An 18,281-nucleotide genomic window follows, 5' to 3' on the forward strand; every position below is an offset into this window, starting at 1 on the left:
CTTCACTGTTCCACCATGTCTAATCATAGCCCTTGTACACACGGTCGGACATTCCGACAACCAAATCCGTTGCATTTTGTCCGACGCATTTTGTCCGAAACTGTTACATACACACAGTCGGACAAAGTTGTCAGAAAATTTGATCGTACGAAATGTGATGACGTTATTTCGTTAGGACGGGACTACGTTCAGGCTAGTAGCCAATAGCTTTGGTGTAGGAATTTGATCTGAGCATGCGTGGCACTTTGTCCGATCGGAATTCTCTACACATGATCGGACAAAGTCCGATTGGATGATGTTGTCGGAAAATTTTATAGCCCAGCTGGAAAACTTGGTCCGTTGGATACTCCGACGGAAAAAGTCCGATGGAGCCCACACACGGTCGGATTATCCGACAACACGTCCGATCGGACATTGTCCATCGGAATGTCCAACCGTGTGTACAAGGGCATAGAGGTCCCATTAAAGATTTTTCTCATAGATTTCAGCTCCGACATATAGTCCTTTTTTCCAATGCTTTATTCACAAAAGAATAAATAAAGAAGGTGATCAGCGCAAACTATATACCAAATATTACTACAAAGATGGAAAATCCTTGTTAGATATGTATTCTACTTCATAGATAAAGTGCAATAAATCAATAATTATATCAATACTATTGGTGAATCCTAATGCAAATTGCTGCTGTGCATGCGATTATTTAGCTGCTATGCAAAACTGCTGCTGTGCAAACTACGCAAATAAATCATTTGCTGTGCATGCGATTATTTAGCTGCTATGCAAAACTGCTACTTTGCAAACTACGCAAATTATTTGTTGTGCATGCGATTATTTAGCTGCTTTGCAAACTGCTACTGTGCAAACTACGCAAATTATTTGTTGTGCATGCGATTATTTAGCTGCTGTGCAAACTGCTACTGTGCAAACTACGCAAATTATTTGTTGTGCATGCGATTATTTAGCTGCTGTGCAAACTGCTACTGTGCAAACTACGCAAATAAATCATTTGCGGTGCATGCGATTATTTATTTGCGTAGTTTGCACAGTAGCAGTTTGCACAGCAGCTAAATAATCGCATGCACAGCAAATAATGTATTTGCGTAGTTTGCACAGTAGCAGTTTGCACAGCAGCTAAATAATTGCATGCACAGCAAATAATTTGTTTGCACAGTAGCAGTTTTGCACAGCAGCTAAATAATCGCATGCACAGCAGCAATTTGCATTAGGATTCACCAATAGTATTGATATAATTATTGATTTATTGCACTTTATCTATTAAGTAGAATACATATCTAACAATGATTTTTCATCTTTGTAGTAATATTTGGTATATAGTTTGTGCTGATCACCTTCTTTATTTATTGTTGTTCAAGTGCATGGTATACACTTTACGTCTAGCAGCAATCTAACCGACATACCACATTCAGATATTTTTCACCTTGATAGTGCGAGGGAACCCCATTTTTCTTTATTAACAAAAAACATTCCAATAGAGGGATGGAGGGTTTAGGGGAATTCAGGTACCTTTTAATTGCGAGTCAGGGATACGTCTTGATCCAGAGGACAACAACTCCACAACTGGATCCAGCATCCACCGGATAGGCCTCTGACCTAACAGCCGGTGCAATGCTCGGTCATTGTCTCTGCCACAGACCTGAAGAATTGGTAGAACACTCAATCCTCTGCCACAGCCTCCAGCTGAACGAATCAAAGACAGAGCTTCTTATCTTACACCCAAATCATAAGCCCGCAACCAAAACCTCCTGGTCTCCACCAACCGTCTTTGGGCAGACTATAGTTACATAGTTACATAGTTACATAGTTAGTAAGGTTGAATAAAGACACTGGTCCATCCAGTTCAACCTGAGTGAGTTTCTACAATTGTCCCTATCTCTGTATGTTGCACACTCATATCATTCCCTACCCTCAAGGAGCCCACAATCCAAGGTCCCCATTCATATACTAGGGCCAATTTTTTGGATAGAAGCCAATTAACCTACCTGCATGTCTTTGGAATGTGGGAGGAAACCGGAGTACCCGGAGGAAACCCACGCAGGCACAGGGAGAACATGCAAACTCCAGGCAGGTAGTGTCGTGGTTGGGATTTGAACCAGCGACCCTTCTTACTGCTAGGTGAGAGTGCTAACCACTACACCACTGTGCTGCCCTAAGACTATCTCCCCAAAGACCAAAGCCAAGAGTCTCGGGGTTATTTTAGACGCACAAATGTCAATGGATGCGCAAATAGGATCTGTAGTCAGTCGATCTCACCATCTGCTGCGCATGCTTCGCAGACTCATCCCTTTTATCCCAAAGAATGACAAAGCAGTGGTAGTTGGAACAATCATTAATTCACGACTGGACTACGCAAACTCGCTTTACATAGGATTACCACAATATCAACTTGCGCGATTACAACTGATCCAAAACACGGCGGCAAGGCTGATAACAGGAAAAAAACCCTGGGAATCCATTTCTCCTTCACTGAGGAGCTTACATTGGCTAACCGTAAAAAATCGGATCACGTTCAAGACCCTTTGCCTCACCCACAAATGCGTGCATAGAGAAGCTCCGCAATACCTAATGGAGAAAATAAATCATTACACACCAAACCGCAGTCTTCCATCAGCCAACAAAAACCTCCTCCTCGTGCCCAAAGCCCGGTATAAATCCAAGGGGGATCGGAGATTCGCTGTCCAAGGGCCTCGGCTATGGAATGCTCTACCAATCAACATCCGCCTGGAAGAAAATCACCTGGCTTTTAGGAAAAAACTCAAGACCTTCCTCTTTTAGCAGATGATCAAAGCTCGCCACAGCGCCTAGAGGCGATTCAGTTCGCATTGTGCGCTATACAAGTATTTCATTCATTCATTCACAGGATTGGGCAACAAGCAACTTTTTGCAATGTCAAAGAACACTCACACAGTACCAGTTTCTTTCAGCCAAACTGTGTGGCAGATGACGCGGGATGCGTCCTCCTACTGAGTCTCCAGGCTCTTCTAAAGGTACCAGCCTTGTTGCTCAGTCCTCTCTCTGAAAAATCCTCCAGTCGCTTGGCTTCTCCCCGCAGGCAAGACAGCACAGGACCACCCCTTGATTGGTAGGCCCCAAGACTTCTGGGCCTACCCTTCAGTAATGACGCCTTGGGCCAGCCGGCCCCCGAGACAATTTAGAAGGCAGCAGCACACCTTAGGCCAGGAGGGCCATCCGGTCGGAACACACCCTGTCATGGGGTCTGTCCCTTAACCACTTGCCGCCCGCCCTATAGCAGATACACGGCATAGTGGTTTCAAAATCCTGACCGGACGTCATTTGACGTGATCAGGATTTTGAGCCGCTGCACAGCATTTCAGTCTGACACCCGGCAACTACGATCTTGGTAAAGAGTCTCCAACAGAGACTCTTTACCACGTGATCAGCCATGTCCAATCACGGCTGATCACAGTGTAAATAGGAAAAGCCGGTGATTGGCTTTTCCTGACTCATGTCTGCCAGTCAGTGCCGATCGGCTGCTCCTCTGACAGGGAGGGTCTGTGCTGATCGATTATCAGTGCAGCCCCCCCCCCCCAGGATGCCCACACTGGACCGTCAGGGATGCCACCAGACCACCAGGGATGCCCAGCACAAGGTAATCCTCCCTAGACCACCAGGGATGCCAGTCAGTGCCCACAATGGAAGCCAATCAGTGCCCATAACGGATGCCAATCAGTGCCCACAATGGGCATCACTAATTGGCATGCATTATTGTTTGGTACTGATTGGCATCCATTAGTACAGTATAACATAATACAATGCCGCCTATCAGTGCCCACCTGTGCCGCCTATCAGTGCCCATCCGTGCCCATCTGTACCACCTATCCATGCCCATCTGTGCTGCCTATCCATACCCATCCATGCCGCCCATCCATGCCAATCCGTGGCAGCTATCAGTGCCCATCCGTGTCACCCATCAGTGCCGCCTATCGGTGCCACATATCTGTGTCCATCAATGCCACCTCATCAGTGCCACTTCATTGGTGCCCATCAGTGCCGCCTTATCAGTGCCCATCAGTGAAGGAGAGAACTTACTTATTTACAAAGTTTTGAAACTGAAACAAAAAAAAAATTTTTTCAACATTTTCGGTATTTGTTATTTGTTTAGCAAAAAATAAAAACCGTAGAGGTGATCAAATACCACCAAAAGAAAGCTCTATTTGTGGGAATAAAATGATAAAAATTTCATTTGGGTACAGTGTAGCATGACCGCGCAATTGTCATTCAAAGTGCGACAGTGCTGAAAGCTCAAAATTGGTCTGGGCAGGAAGGTGTTTAAGTGCGCCCCCGGTATTGAAGTGGTTAAGTACCCTCTCCCAGAATGCACAGTGGGTAGACCACACCCACTGACTGTTTCCAGGCAGAAAGGCACTCAATACACCCAGCTTGTTGCAATTTCCAACCTTGGCCGACTACAATGGCGCCTTCCCTAGGCCAAGGGGAAAACCACACAACTGGCCGAGCTGGAACAGAACCAGAATTTACAACATAATCAGTCTGAGCTAAACTACAGCTTCAGACAAACTAAATTTCTATTTATAGAGTCTGCTCATAAAAATACCAGCGCTACATGTACATAAAATAAGAATTTTTGATGGCTAGGCTCTCGGGTGGCAATCAAATCACCCCAAATAAATAATGTGCCACATCCTATTACTACATTTGGAATGTGGAGGAAAAAATTGACTTTTCAGGCACATGTAAAAAAAGTAACATAATTCCTTTATTTATACATATCAAAAACACACTAATCCAACAATACAAGGACATAACAACAAGTTAAAAAAGTGTACAGGAAACCCATAAGTTAACCCAAACAGAGAAGGTAAGGTCACTAAATAATAATACTTCATATGGGGTATTGGTATTGAATCAAGAGAAACTCCCACTAGGGTGTGACATAAATTGCTGGGATATTCATGGGTCCCGATTTTTAACAAAAACATGTACATAAAACACATAGTATGGTATAGGTATATATAATCATACTAAGAAATACATAAGAAATTCCGACGCGTTTCGACCATTAGCAGTAGAGGTCTTCTTCTGGGGGAAAGGAGTACAAGAAAATATAAGGTGAAAGAACATACATTTGAACAACGATATATATGTAATGTAGACACACGAATTACCAATATACTATCATATTTACCACTGACGGCTGTAGAGACGGCTTCCAAAGTGCTGTGCTTGGAGATTGCTAAAAGATCCAGGCGGTAAGGCAAGAACTCCCAGCCCACTGCACCAAGGAAGGGGTAACAATTTGTATGGGGTAGATAGGTTGCTGGCTGGGAATATGCTACAGAAGACAATACAAAACTGGGAAGATGTTACATGGGGCGGGTAGAGATCATTGCTATTACCCTCATCAATTTTCCCACTACAAACTGCTGAGGTCCGAGGGCTGCACATCATAATGGCCGCAGGTTGGGCACCAGGGACCTTAGAGGAATGGGGTATACCCTGATATATGAGAATTTAACTTGGTGCAAATGGAAGACAAACCCGTGCTCATACAGAATAAAGCAACAGGTTCACATTAATGGCGAGGACACCATTTCCCTCCACTTACCCTCCCCTAGCACTCCATTTGACCACTGGGATAGAGGAGAAGCAGCCATGTGTAATCTCCAAGTTGTAGCTGACGACTCCACCTCCTTGTGACAGTGCCGGGCCAGGGTCGGGACAAGGGGTGGGCAGGAGGGAAGACTGTGGTATTATGTGAGGTGGGAGGGCGCCATGAGGAGATTGGAGGGACAGGGGGTTTTGAGTTGGAAGGGGGAATTGGGGGGGGGGGAGGGGATGGCAAGCGGTAAGAATTGTTCTAGGAGGGGAAATTTGGGGGTGTGTGTTAGAAGTGGTGATTTTGGGGGATATGTGTTGGCAGGAGGGGTGGGGGAAGAGGATTTGTGCTAGGAGGGAGGATTGGGGGGGGGAGCAGTTCTAGAAGAGGTAATATGGTAGAGGGGGGGGGGGAGTTGTGCTAGGAGAGGACTTTTTTTTTCTTTGGGGGAGGGGGGATTTGTACTAATAGGGATGATTGGGAGGGGATTTGTGCTAGGAGGGGAAATTTGGGGATTAGGGGGGATTTGTGCTAGGAAGGGGGATTTGGAGTGGGTGAAGAAGATGTGCACTTGGAGAGGAAATTATAGTGGTAGAGAATTTATGCAAGGAGGGTTCTTTGGGGGCGGGGGAGGGGGGATTTGTCCTAATAGGGATGATTGAGAGGGGATTTGTGCTAGGAGGGGACATTTGGGGATGTTGTGGGGGTTTGGAGTGGGTGGAGAAGATGTGCACTTGAAGGGGAAATTATAGTGGTAGAGAATTTATGCTAGTGTTTTTTTTAGGGGGGGGGGGGGGTTTGGGCTAGGAGGGGAAATTTATATATTAGGGGGGATTTGTGCTGGGAGGGGGGGATTTGGAGTGGGTGGAGAAGATGTGCTCTTGGAGGGGAAATTATAGTGGTAGAGAATTTATGCTAGGAGGGGATTTTTTTTGGGGGGGGGGGTGTGTTCTGGAAGGGGGGGGATTTCAGCAGGGAGGCGGATTTGTACTGGGAGGAGATGGAATTTATGCTTGCAGACTAGTGCTCCATTTTTTTTTTTTTTTTGGAAGGGGGGAATTTTTGCTGATTCATGCATTTTGGGGGGGGGGGGGGGGGGGCAGTTTAGCACGTTCGCCCTAGGCATTAGATGACCTTGTCCCGGCACTGGCACTGGGTACCAGTCACCAATCACCAGTGGTACCATGAAGGAAGGGGAATCAGTCACATGCTCCCCCATAATGCGAAAACAGATATAGTGTAGCGCTACCCTCCAATATACATAAACAATCAATAGTATACTTTTTTCTGTGGGGCCGGAATATTTGCGTATCTGTCTTTGTGCTGCACGCTCCCAGCACAGAGACTTGTGTGTCCCCGGGAACCCCCCCCCCGGGCCCCGTACGAATGATCGGGACCCTGGAACTCCTGATCAACCGGCTATCACCGTCGGTCAATGTGAAGCCCACTCCCTGTGTTTCTCTCTCTGTGAATGGAGAGGAAAGATGCATTGTAGTTCTCTCCTTGCAGAGAGAGAAAATTATATTACATGTTAAAAATTATATTAAATAATATATTTTTTATTTTTATATTTTATATAAATAATCAAATATAACAATAAAAAAAAAAAAACGAGATCAAGGTTTGATCTAGGTCCGTGCCAGCGTTCGTGTTTGGGTCCCGTAAGAAACAGAGATCATGGTCAATTCATTTTTGGGCAGGATTGAAAAAAAAATGTTTATTTTATTTTTATTAAAAGAATTAAAAACCCCCAAAAATTTTCTTTTAGAAAAATTTTATTTTGGCAGGATTAAAAAAAAAAAAAAAAAATCATGTTTAAATTGGTGGCAGTTTGTTTTTTAGGTAGGATAAAAAAAATAAAAATGCATATGTAGCAAGACGGCTGTCTGGGTGGACGTGTGTTGTGTTGCCCCAGGCTGCTAGGCCAGAGATTGGCGCTATCCCGGGCACCCACCATGCCATGCAACCCACTATCTACCGAAGGACATCGGCTATCTCTGGCTCTGGAGGGACAGGCCTCCTTCGATCTGATTAGGAGCTCCAGAGCCAGAGATAGCCGATGTTCTTCGGTAGATAGTGAGTTGCATGGCATGGTGGGTGCCCGGGATAGCGCCAATCTCTGGCCTAGCAGCCTGGGGCAACACAACACACATCCACCCAGACAGCCGCCCAGGTGGCATAGAACATTGATCACCCGACCTCACCCGAATATATAGGTTTTCCCAGCAGGCCAAGGGATTTACCAAAACCCTTGCCCATTGGCTGGGATACCCCATATACCCATAATCTGACCCTGAATTGCCCTTCATATATCTAATGTTACCAAGTACCCAGCCACCTAGCTGCAAAAGAGAGAAGTGCAGAAATTACAGATTTACTAGGGCAGTGATGGCGAACCTTGGCACCCCAGATATTTTGGAATAACATTTCCCATGATGCTCGTGCACTCTGCAGTGTAGTTGAGCATCATGGGAAATGTAGTTCCAGAACATCTGGGGTGCCGGGGTTTGCCATCAGTGGACTAGGGCTTTCACACTGGAGAAGTGCGCTTGCAGGGCGTTAAAAAAAAAAAAAAAAAAAATCCTGCAAGCGCTTTAGTAGCGGTGTATACACCGCTCCTAAAGTGCCCCTGCTCATTGAAATCATTGGGCAGCGCCTGCAAAATGCCATGGCGCTTCGCAGGCGCTTTTAACCCTTTATTCGGCCACTAGCGGGGGTTAAAAGCACCCCGCTAGCGGCTGTAAAGCGGCTCTAAGGCGACGGTGAATCACTGCTAAAACTAGCGGCGCTTTAAAGCCAACGCGCACCCTCCGCCTCAGTGTGAAAGTGCCCTTAAATAAAGGGGGTAAGTATTGGGTTGTTTCTTTGGCAGCTCGGAGCTCTTGACCTATTTTTAGCTCCCAGACTGAACTCTCCAACCAATGAAACTGTGTGAATGGGTTGACTGTCGGTCCGGCGCATTGAACACGCGACGGCTGACGGCGGTCCCCACTCTTATTTCTATTAGGAGTGGCGCTTTTTGTTTCTTGCTACATTCAGGACTTAAAAAAAAAAAACGTTCTGCCGCGTGGCATTTAGTGAAACTAATTCTTTACAATGGCAATTGTTTGTTTTGTATTGTTGGTTTTACATTTTTAGCTTTAAATGTTTTCAAGCCGTTGTGGTTACATTGGGAGAATGTGGGGTTTTTTTTTTTTTTTTTGTAATCATGGCGGTCAGCTAGTAGACTGGCATTCAGGCTGTGGGCAGTGACCTTCACCCATCTCATAACTTTCTCTAGGCTGCCTGATCCAAGTGCCCATGTCCGAGAAGAGCCGGGCAACACGAGGGCGACTGGGGTCCCTATCGCTGAAGAAGGAAGGAGAGCGGCAGTGCTTCTTGTTCTCCAAACACCTGCTCATCTGCACACGGAGCTCTGGAGGGAAACTGCACCTCACCAAGGTAAGTGCCCACCTACCCACCTGGGTCCCAACAGAAGGATCAGAGATTTGCCTTTTACGGTTTTTATGTTGCTCGTGTGGCACGGGAGCCGTTCACAGAACACTTTCAATTTTTATTTTCCAATTAACAAACAACAGTCCATTATAGCACAAAAAATATCAAGTGATTCTCAACCACTTCAGCTCTGGAAGATTTACCCCCCCCCCCTTCGTGACTAGGTCATTTTTCTTTTGCGATACGGCCCTGCGTTACTTTAATCACTAAGGCTAGGTTTCCCACAATTGCGACCCCCAAAGTCGCGCGATTTACAGTGCGGCTTTGCAATGCGATTTTTGATGCAATGTCATGCGACTGGTGAGAACCCCGGTAGAACAAGTCGCACCGAAGTCGGAACAAAGTAGTGCAAAAATCGTTTTTTTTTTTTGGAGTCGCTGCGACTTGAGTCGCACCAATTAGAACGGGGACCATTGAAATGCATAGATTTTGACTTGTCATGCGACTTCACGTGTGTCAACCAATGCAATACTCCCAACGCACACGTTCCTGCACAAACAGCCGTATCTTAGATATTTTTTTCAGACACCCTAGAGCAGGGGGTCTCAAACTGGCGGCCCTCCAGCTGTTTGCGAAACTACAAGTCCCATCATGCCTGTGGGAGTCATGCTTGTAACTGTCAGCCTTGCAATGCCTCATGGGACTTGTAGTTTTGCAACAGCTGGAGGGCAGCCAGTTTGAGACCCCTGACCTAGAGAATAAAATGGCGGTCGTTGCAATACTTTCTGTCACACCGTGTTTGCGCAGCGGTCTTACAAGCACAATTTTTGGGGGGGAAAAATATACTTTTTTTTAATTAAAATAATAAGACAACAGTAAAGGTAGCCCAATTTTTTTTTTCTTTATTGTGAAAGATAATATTACGCCGAGTAAATTGATACCCAACATGTCACGCTTCAAAATTGCACCCCTCTCGTGGAATGGCGACAAACTTTGTTGACCCTTAAAAATCTCCGTAGGCGACTTTTAAAAATTTCTACAGGTTACCAGTTGAGTTACAGAGGAGGTCTAGAGCTAGAATTATTGCTCTCGCTCTAACAGTCGCGGCGATACCTCACATGTGTGGTTTGAACACCGTTTTCATATGCGGGCGCGACTTTCATATATGCGCTCGCTTCTGCATGCGAGCTTGGCGGGACGGGATGCTTTAAAATGATTTATTTGTTTATTATTTATTTTACTTTTTATTCTTTATTTTTACACTGTCCTTTAAAAAAAAAAAAAAAATGGGTCACTTTTATTCCTATTACAAGAAATGTAAACTTCCCTTGTAATAGAAAAAAAGCATGACAGGTCCTCCTTAATATGAGATCTGGGGGTCAAAAAGAACTTAGATCTCACATTTACACTTACCGTATTTATCGGCGTATAACACGCGCCCCAAGTTTTTAGGAGGGAATTTTAAGGGGAAAAACTTTAATGCCGCGTACACACGAGCGGACTTTTCAACATCCAAAGTCCGAAGGACCGAGTCCGTCAGACTATCCGATCGTGTGTGGGCTGCAACGGACTTTTGATTCACCAAAGTCTGACGGACTTTAGAATATGGAACATGCTTCAAATTTTCCCGAAGGAACTCCGCCGGACCCGGTCCCCTTCGAAAAATCCGCTCGTGTGTATGCTACTCCGACGGACTAAAACCGACGCTAGGGCAGCTATTGGCTACTGGCTATGAACTTCCTTATTCGAGTCGGGTCGTACGTCATCACGTTCGAATCCGTCGGAGTTTAGTGTGATTGTGTGTGGCCAAGTCCGTTCGGCCGAAAAGTCTGTCAGAACTCCGTCGGAATTCCAGCAGAACTCCGACGGAACTCCTTTGGAAGTCTGTCGGACTTAAGTCCGCTCGTGTGTACGGGGCATAAGGAAAAAAACTTACATTTAAATGCCCATCAGTGCAGCCTAGTCAGTGTCATCTGCAGCTTTCCATTGCAGCCTTGTCAGTCGTGGCGGTGTTGGGGGGGGGGGGGGGCGGCGGCGCCCGTGCACCCATTATACCCCATAATGTCAACGTGAAAGCAAGCATACAAAATGAGCAGGGGGATCAAATACTTTTTCCCCTCACTGTAGCGATGCAAAAAAATATCCATGCAGGAAATTCAGCTTTATTTGTCAGATGTTTTTATCCCTTGCATTTATCTGTCCGCATGTTTCCTATTCAATGACCCTCAGCTGCCGCAACACAGGAAGGAATTTTTTCCCCTGCTGTAGCAAATTGTATCCTATTGTATCCCGCTTTTCTGTTGTTTTTTTCACCTTCCTCTGGATCAACTGTGGATGTAGGATTGGGTATATGGGATTTGTGTCTTTTTTTTTTCTTCCAACCTGACTATGTAACACTTTGGCAAATGGACATTTTTTAAGCACGGTGTTTATTTCTTCCTCTTTCAGAATGGGGTGGTGTCCTTGATGGACTGCACTTTACTGGAAGATCAGGAGGATGACGACAGTTAGTATATGAAGTCCGATTGTTGTATTTGCTTCCCCCCCCCCAGAAACGAATTCTTGTTGTGCCGCGCACCTTTGTTTCCTTCATACTGAACATAGTAACACTCCCCGTTCTCTCCCAATGCAGATAGGCAAGACGCCGATCACTTGGACTTCAAGATCTCGGTGGAACCCAAAGACTCGGCTCCCTTTGTTGTCATTCTGATGGCGTCTTCCCGGCAGGAGAAAGCGGCTTGGACCAGTGACATCAGTCAGGTCACAACTGAGTGTCATCACTTTGCAATCACCTTCGCCCTCCATAATCACCCCAACATCATTGAGTCTCCATGGTATACCCACCTGTCATATTGTTGGCATTTATTGAAGATTAGCACATAATACAAGTAATGTAGAAATCGGAATAACCCGGCATTGGCATCGTTATTATTTAGTTTTAATAAATATTGACCGTCTATTGAGAGATTCCACATCCACACCAATATATTATTATTATGATTATTATTATTATTCAGGATTTTTATTAAGCCAACAGTTTGCGCAGTGCTTTACACTATAAAGAGGGACAGTTCTAGTGATGGCTCATCCACTAGGGGCACCCCTCTCTCCTCACCACCCCTATATGCTTTTGTTTTGTTGGGGGTGGGGGGGTGGGCAGCAAACAACCAGCCCCGCGTGGCACCTCAAACCCCCCCCAAAGCTATCTACAGGTCCACCAGCACTTACCCCATTGACGGCGGTGATTGGCGGGCACCCAGCGGCGGGGATCGGTGGGCACATCAGGCTGCAGAAGATCAGACTGCGGCAGGCATTTGGCAGCGTCTCCTGTGTTCTCTTCTCTTTTGAGATCACGGCGGCGGTGCCGTGCGTCTCCTCCCCTCCACCAGGTGTCCAATAGGATCGCCTGTCCTTTCAGCCCCGCTTCTCAGACCCACTTCCTGATTGGCCAAGAGGGAGATCAGTGTTGCATAGCATGAATCTATCCATGGCCGCCGCGGCCATCCCCTATTCAAGCGTCCGGCCCCTTTCAGGGCACCAGGACGCATGAATTACAGCAAAGGGTTTTTGTTTTTTTTAAGCACCTGATTAGAGCCAGAGGCTCTAATAGGCTTCAAAATAGGGTGGGTTTGGGTCGTAGAGTATGAGCCCACCCAGGTGTGTTACAACAGCGAATAAATATTTGCTGTTGAAACACTGATCCTCGATCTGGCCAATCAGAAGCGGGTGTGAGACGCGTTTTCCGATTGGCCAAAAAGAGAAGACTGCCAATTGTCCGCCAAGGAGGAGGGAGGAAATGGAAGCCGCCGTGATGACCTGGGGAACGGGAGGCCAACGAGCAGTGGAAGCTGCCGCCGGTGATGGAGTAAGTGTTACTGACCGACCCACCATACTCTTTGACGCCCCCCCCCCCCCAAAAAAAATAAATTCCACCAGCCGCCACTGGACAGTATAATTACAATACTGTTCAATACAGTAGGAATAGGAGGGGTCCTGCTCATGGCGTTTACAATTTAAAGGGAGGGAGTGGTGGTACAAAACATAATAGCTGCCAGGGGGTGGGTGGGGTTGATCTGATGGGTACGGTTCTTAGGTGGAGGTGGGATAGGCTTCCCTGAGTAAAATAGTTATGAGGGATCCCCTAAAGGCGGACAGGACATACTGGGGCAGGGAGTTCCAGAGGATGGGAGAGGCTCTGGAGAAGTCCTGAAGGCGACCATGAGAGGAGGTAACTAGAGAGCAGGAGGAGGTCCTGGGAGGAGCGGAGAGGACGATTTGGGCGATATCTGCTGATAAGGTTGGTGATGTAGCTGGGGGAGTAGTGGAAGCCAGTGAAGGGACTGGCAGAGAGTAGCGGCAGATCGATTAGTGAGGTGCATTGGTCTAGCAGCAGCATTCATAATAGGCTGAAAGGGGGGATAGCCTGCCTAAGGATAGGCCAGTGAGGAGGAAGTTTCAATAGTCAAGGTGGGAAATAACCAAGGAGTGAATAAGTTGTTTTTGTGGTGTCGTTGGGAAGGGTGGAATTCTGGAGATGTTGCGGAGGTGAAGGCGGCAGGATTCAGCCAGTGATTGGATGTGGGGGCTGAAGGAGAGATCAGAGTCTAGGATTACACCCAGGACCCTGACATGTGTGGAGGAACCAATGGTTGTGCTGTTGATGTCAATAGTAAAGTCATGGGGGGGGGGGTTCGCGAAGGAGGAAATATTACAAGCTCAGTTTTAGAAAGATTTAGTTTGAGGAAGTGGTGTGACATCCATACCGATATAGATCTGGGTGTCGTCAGCATAGAGGTGGTATTGGAAGCCATGGGAGGTTATCAACTGAAGAGGTATAGAGAGAGAATAGGAGGGGCCCAAGGACGGAGCCTTGGGGTACCCCAACAGGAAGAGGAGCGGAGGAGGTGGAGTTGTAAGCGACACTAAAAGTGTGCTGAGATAGGTAGGAGGAGAACCAGGAAAAAAGAAGAATCACAGAGGCCAAGCTGTCAAAGGTAGCAGAAAGGTCCAAGAGTTGGGAGTATGGAGTACTGGCCCTTTGTTTTAGCAGTTAGTAGGGCAGTTTATTCACCTGAGTCCTGTGATTCACAAGCCGGAGACGCACTCTTCCCCTCTGCCCGCTGTCTCAGCTCTTGATTGGATAGGTTGATAGGTGCGCAGCCATTGGCTCCCGCTGCTGTCCATCAAATCCAATGACGCGGGGGCGGGGCTGATTCCGGCATTCTGAGTCTATGAGCGCAAATTCTGGACTCGGGAGCACGCCCGCAAGGAAACACCTTGGGAGAGCGCTTCTCCTAGGGGGTTATATGATGCGGGGAGGAGCTACCAGAGCCACCGGGTGGCCCCAGAAGTCGAGGATCGGGGCCACTCTGTGCAAAATGAACTGCACAGTGGAGGTAAGTATGATATGTTTGTTATTTAAAAGAAAACAAAAAACAAGGCCTTACAATCACTTTAACCACTTAAGGACCGTCTCACGCCGATATACGTCGACAGAATGGCACGGCTGGGCACAAGCACATACCGGTACGTTGCTTTTTAAGTACCCAGCCGTGGGTCGGGAGCGCGCAGCCGGCAGCGAGCTCCCGACCCGGTCCTGTGCTCCGTGGCCGTGGGACCAGCGGACCCGATCGCCGCTGGTGTCCCGCGATCGGGTCACAGAGCTGAAGAACGAGGAGAGGTCTGTGTAAACAAACCTCTCCCTGTGCTTCCCTGTGTGGCTGTCACCGATTGTCTCTTCCCTTTTATAGGGAAGGACGATCAGTGACATCACATGCCAGGCCACGCCCCCTACAATAAAAAACAACACATAACGTCATACACAACACCTACACTGCACCCTAGTGGTTAACTCCTTCACTGCCAGTCTCATTTACACAGGAATCAGTGTATTTAAATAGCACTGATTGCTGTATAAATGACAATGGTTCCAAAAATGTGTCAAAAATGTCCGATGTGTCCGCCATAATGTCGCAGTCACAATAAAAAAATCGCTGATCGCCGTCATTACTAGTAAAAAAAAATATATTAATAAAAATGCTATAAAACTATCCCCTAGTTTGTAAACGCTATAACTTTTGCGCAAACCAATCAATAATCGCTTATTGCGTTTTTTTTTTTTTTTTTTTACCAAAAATATGTAGAAGAATACGTATCGGCCTAAACTGAGGAAAAAAAATGTTTTTTTATATATTTTTTGGGGATATTTATTATAGAAAAAAGTAAAAAATATTGAATTTTTTTCAAAATTGTGGCTCTATTTTTGTTTCTAGCGCAAAAAATAAAAACCGCAGGAGGTGATCAAATACCACCAGAAGAAATCTCTATTTGTGGGGAAAAAAGGACCCAATTTTGTTTGGGAGCCACGTCGCACGACTGCGCAATTGTCAGTTAAATCGACGCAGTGCCGAAACGCAAAAAGGGGCTTGGTCCTTTGGCTGCAAATTGGTCCGGGGCTTAAGTGGTTAATCAGTTACACTGGTGCTCAGACTGGGGGGGTCGCTGTAGATCCAACGCATAGTGGATCTTAAGAGGAAAGCCAGCAGTTCAGTATGGTCTGCAAGATCAAAAATAATTTACTATAAATAGGGACAATACTAGAAAATCAAAAGAAAAAGGTCAATGCGTGGCGGCCGTTCAGGCCATGATTAAGGCCATGAGAACAGTCGGACGGAGCCGGGTCAGTAACATGATCAAGCTGGCTTTCAGGAACACAATTTTAAAAGAGTAAAGCTGAAGACCACCCAGCAATGATATTAGGCAGGCATGTTTAATTAGGCATCAGGATCCACGTGTGCGCCACGGCGTGTGCACGTTCTCATCCTTGGTTCCTGACAATGGCACAGGTGAGTGTGCAAAATGTTTCATAATGCAAGAAAAGGTATTTCTCAGAATTGCGTAATTGGGGATTTGAGTGTCTCCGAGTGTCTCCGGTGCCCCCACACCTCTGGCAACATGCAGTACTGCATACACCAGCGCCCCCCGCACCTCTGGCCACATACAGTACTGCATACACCAGCAGTCACTGTGGAACGAATTATCTGAGTTTCCATTGATTCCTATGGGGAAACTCGCTTTGCTATACTAGTGCTTTGGATTTCAAGCATTCTTCTGGAACGGATTATGCTCGTAATCCAAGGTATTACTGTACGTATATATGTTTATTGTCATTCTTTAACTGCTTTCTCCTGGTCCTCATTTCATTTGTCCATTTGATGTATCTGTGTGGGGCTATCCTGTGCTCAGACAACTGACTCGGACTCTTCTCTACAGTGTGTGGACAATATCCGCTGTAATGGGCTGATGATGAACGCCTTCGAAGAAAACTCCAAAGTCACTGTACCCCAGATGATCAAGTGAGTATAAAAGAAAATTAATTAATTAAAGCGGTTAACTAATATTTTTTTATCCTTGTTTGGATTTGCAATACTCACTCCAAGCCCCACTGGCACTTTTCTATGCCGCGCCATTAACTGTTTTTCCCACCGCGCTGACACATTGGCCACCTGTGATAGTTGATGATAATCAGATGATAAATACAATGTTACCCGCAAGGTCTAATTAGTAGAACCATGTTTTCCTAGGTTTTTCCCTTTGAGTAGGTCAGGTTTTCCATGTTGCATGGAGGTCAGGTTCTCCTGGACTTTCAAGCGTCATAAGGCCAAGAAAGGTGGAGAGGCTTGCTTTCACTGTAGTAAAGTACATACTCTGGTGACCATGAGGAATGATTTGTATTCTTGGTAGTATGTGAAGTCTAATGAGTAGAACTGTGTTTTCCAAGGGTATGAAGACTATGAGGAAGCTAGTATTGATTTGTATTCTTGGGAGTCCATGAAATCTAACCAGCAGAACCATATTTTCCTATTTGTTTTCTTTTTGGGTTTAAGTGAGTAGCTCAGGTTCTTCTGGACCTTTGCGCTTCATAAGGCCAAGGAAGGTGGAGAGGCTTGCTTCCACCGTAGTAGAATACATACTGTGGCAACTATGAGGAAGCTAGTATTGATTTGTATTCTTGGGAGTCCATGAAATCTAACCAGCAGAACCATATTTTACGATTTGTTTTCTCTTTGGGTTTAAGTGAGTAGCTCAGGTTCTTCTGGACCTTTGCGCTTCATAAGGCCAAGGAAGGTGGAGAGGCTTGCTTCCACCGTAGTAGAATACATACTCTGGCAACTATGAGGAAGCTGGTATTGATTTGTATTCTTGGGAGACCATGAAATCTAACCAGCAGAACCATATTTTCCTATTTGTTTTCTCTTTGGGTTTAAGTGAGGAGGTCAAGTTCTTCTGTACCGTTGCACTTCATAAGGCCAAGAAAGGTGGAGAGGCTTGATTCCACCGTAGTAGAATACATATTGTGGCAACTATGCGGAAGCTAGTATTGATTTGTATTCTTGGGAGACCATAAAATCTAACCAATAGAACCAGGTTTTCCTAATGTGTTCTCTTTGGGTTTAAATGGTTCTCTGTTGTGTAATATAGTGGTTGATGAGTATGTTGTCATATCGTGGATTAAATCTGCCTACATGGCGGTCAGGTTCTCCTGGACCTTTGAGCATCATAAGACCAAGAAAGATGGAAGGCTTGCTTGCACTCTAGTCAAATACATACTCTTATCTTGTTACTTGTTTTTGGAAAAAAATGAAATGCTGCAAGTTTTAATGTTTGTAATGCCGCGTACACACGATCAAACAATCCGGTGGAAAAGTCCTGTGAACTCAAGTCCGCCGGACAATCCCCCCCGTGTGTAGCCTCCAGCGGACTTTTTTTACCCAAAAGTACGGCGGACTTAGAAAGTAGTTTTGCACTCCAATCTTCCCGCCGGACTTGCATTTCGGCGGACAATCCTGCCGTTGGTATGCCAGTCCGCCGTACTTTTGAAATGAGCGGACTTTTCCCGCGCGGAGAAAAGTCCGCTCATTTTGAGCGCGTCTCCAGGTAGACGGGGCCAGCGAAGGAGGCGCCGCTGGCCCCGTCACCTGGTATGGACTTAAAGGGGAACCCCAGCGCCGAAAAAATTGGCGTGGAGGTCCCCCCCAGGTCCACATCGGACCCTTGTCGGAGCACGCTTCCCGGCCGGCCAGGAAAGGGAGGGACGAGCGAGCGCCCCCCCCTCCTGAGCCGTACCAGGCTGCATGCCCTCAACATGGGGTACCCCAAAGCACCTTGTTCCCATGTTGATGAGGACAAGGGCCTCTTCCCGACAACCCTGGCCGTTGGTTGTCGGGGTCTGCGGGCGGGGGGCTTATAG

At 46.3% G+C, this 18,281-nt stretch overlaps 1 protein-coding gene across 1 annotated transcript in view; it reads left to right on the plus strand.

The window, feature by feature from the left end:
- The window catches only part of RASGRF1 (Ras protein specific guanine nucleotide releasing factor 1), a 167,675-nt gene that overhangs the window by 65,956 nt on the left and 83,438 nt on the right, over positions 1-18,281 (plus strand). The window contains 4 exon segments of the mRNA XM_077472711.1: positions 8,877-9,037; positions 11,480-11,537; positions 11,664-11,791; positions 16,304-16,386. Coding sequence (XP_077328837.1) covers positions 8,877-9,037; positions 11,480-11,537; positions 11,664-11,791; positions 16,304-16,386 — 430 coding nt within the window.

Source organism: Lithobates pipiens, unplaced genomic scaffold (assembly GCF_037356315.1).
Source record: "Lithobates pipiens isolate NorthernLeopardFrog02 unplaced genomic scaffold, aLitPip1_a1.2 Scaffold_8, whole genome shotgun sequence".
Lineage (NCBI taxonomy): Eukaryota > Metazoa > Chordata > Amphibia > Anura > Ranidae > Lithobates > Lithobates pipiens.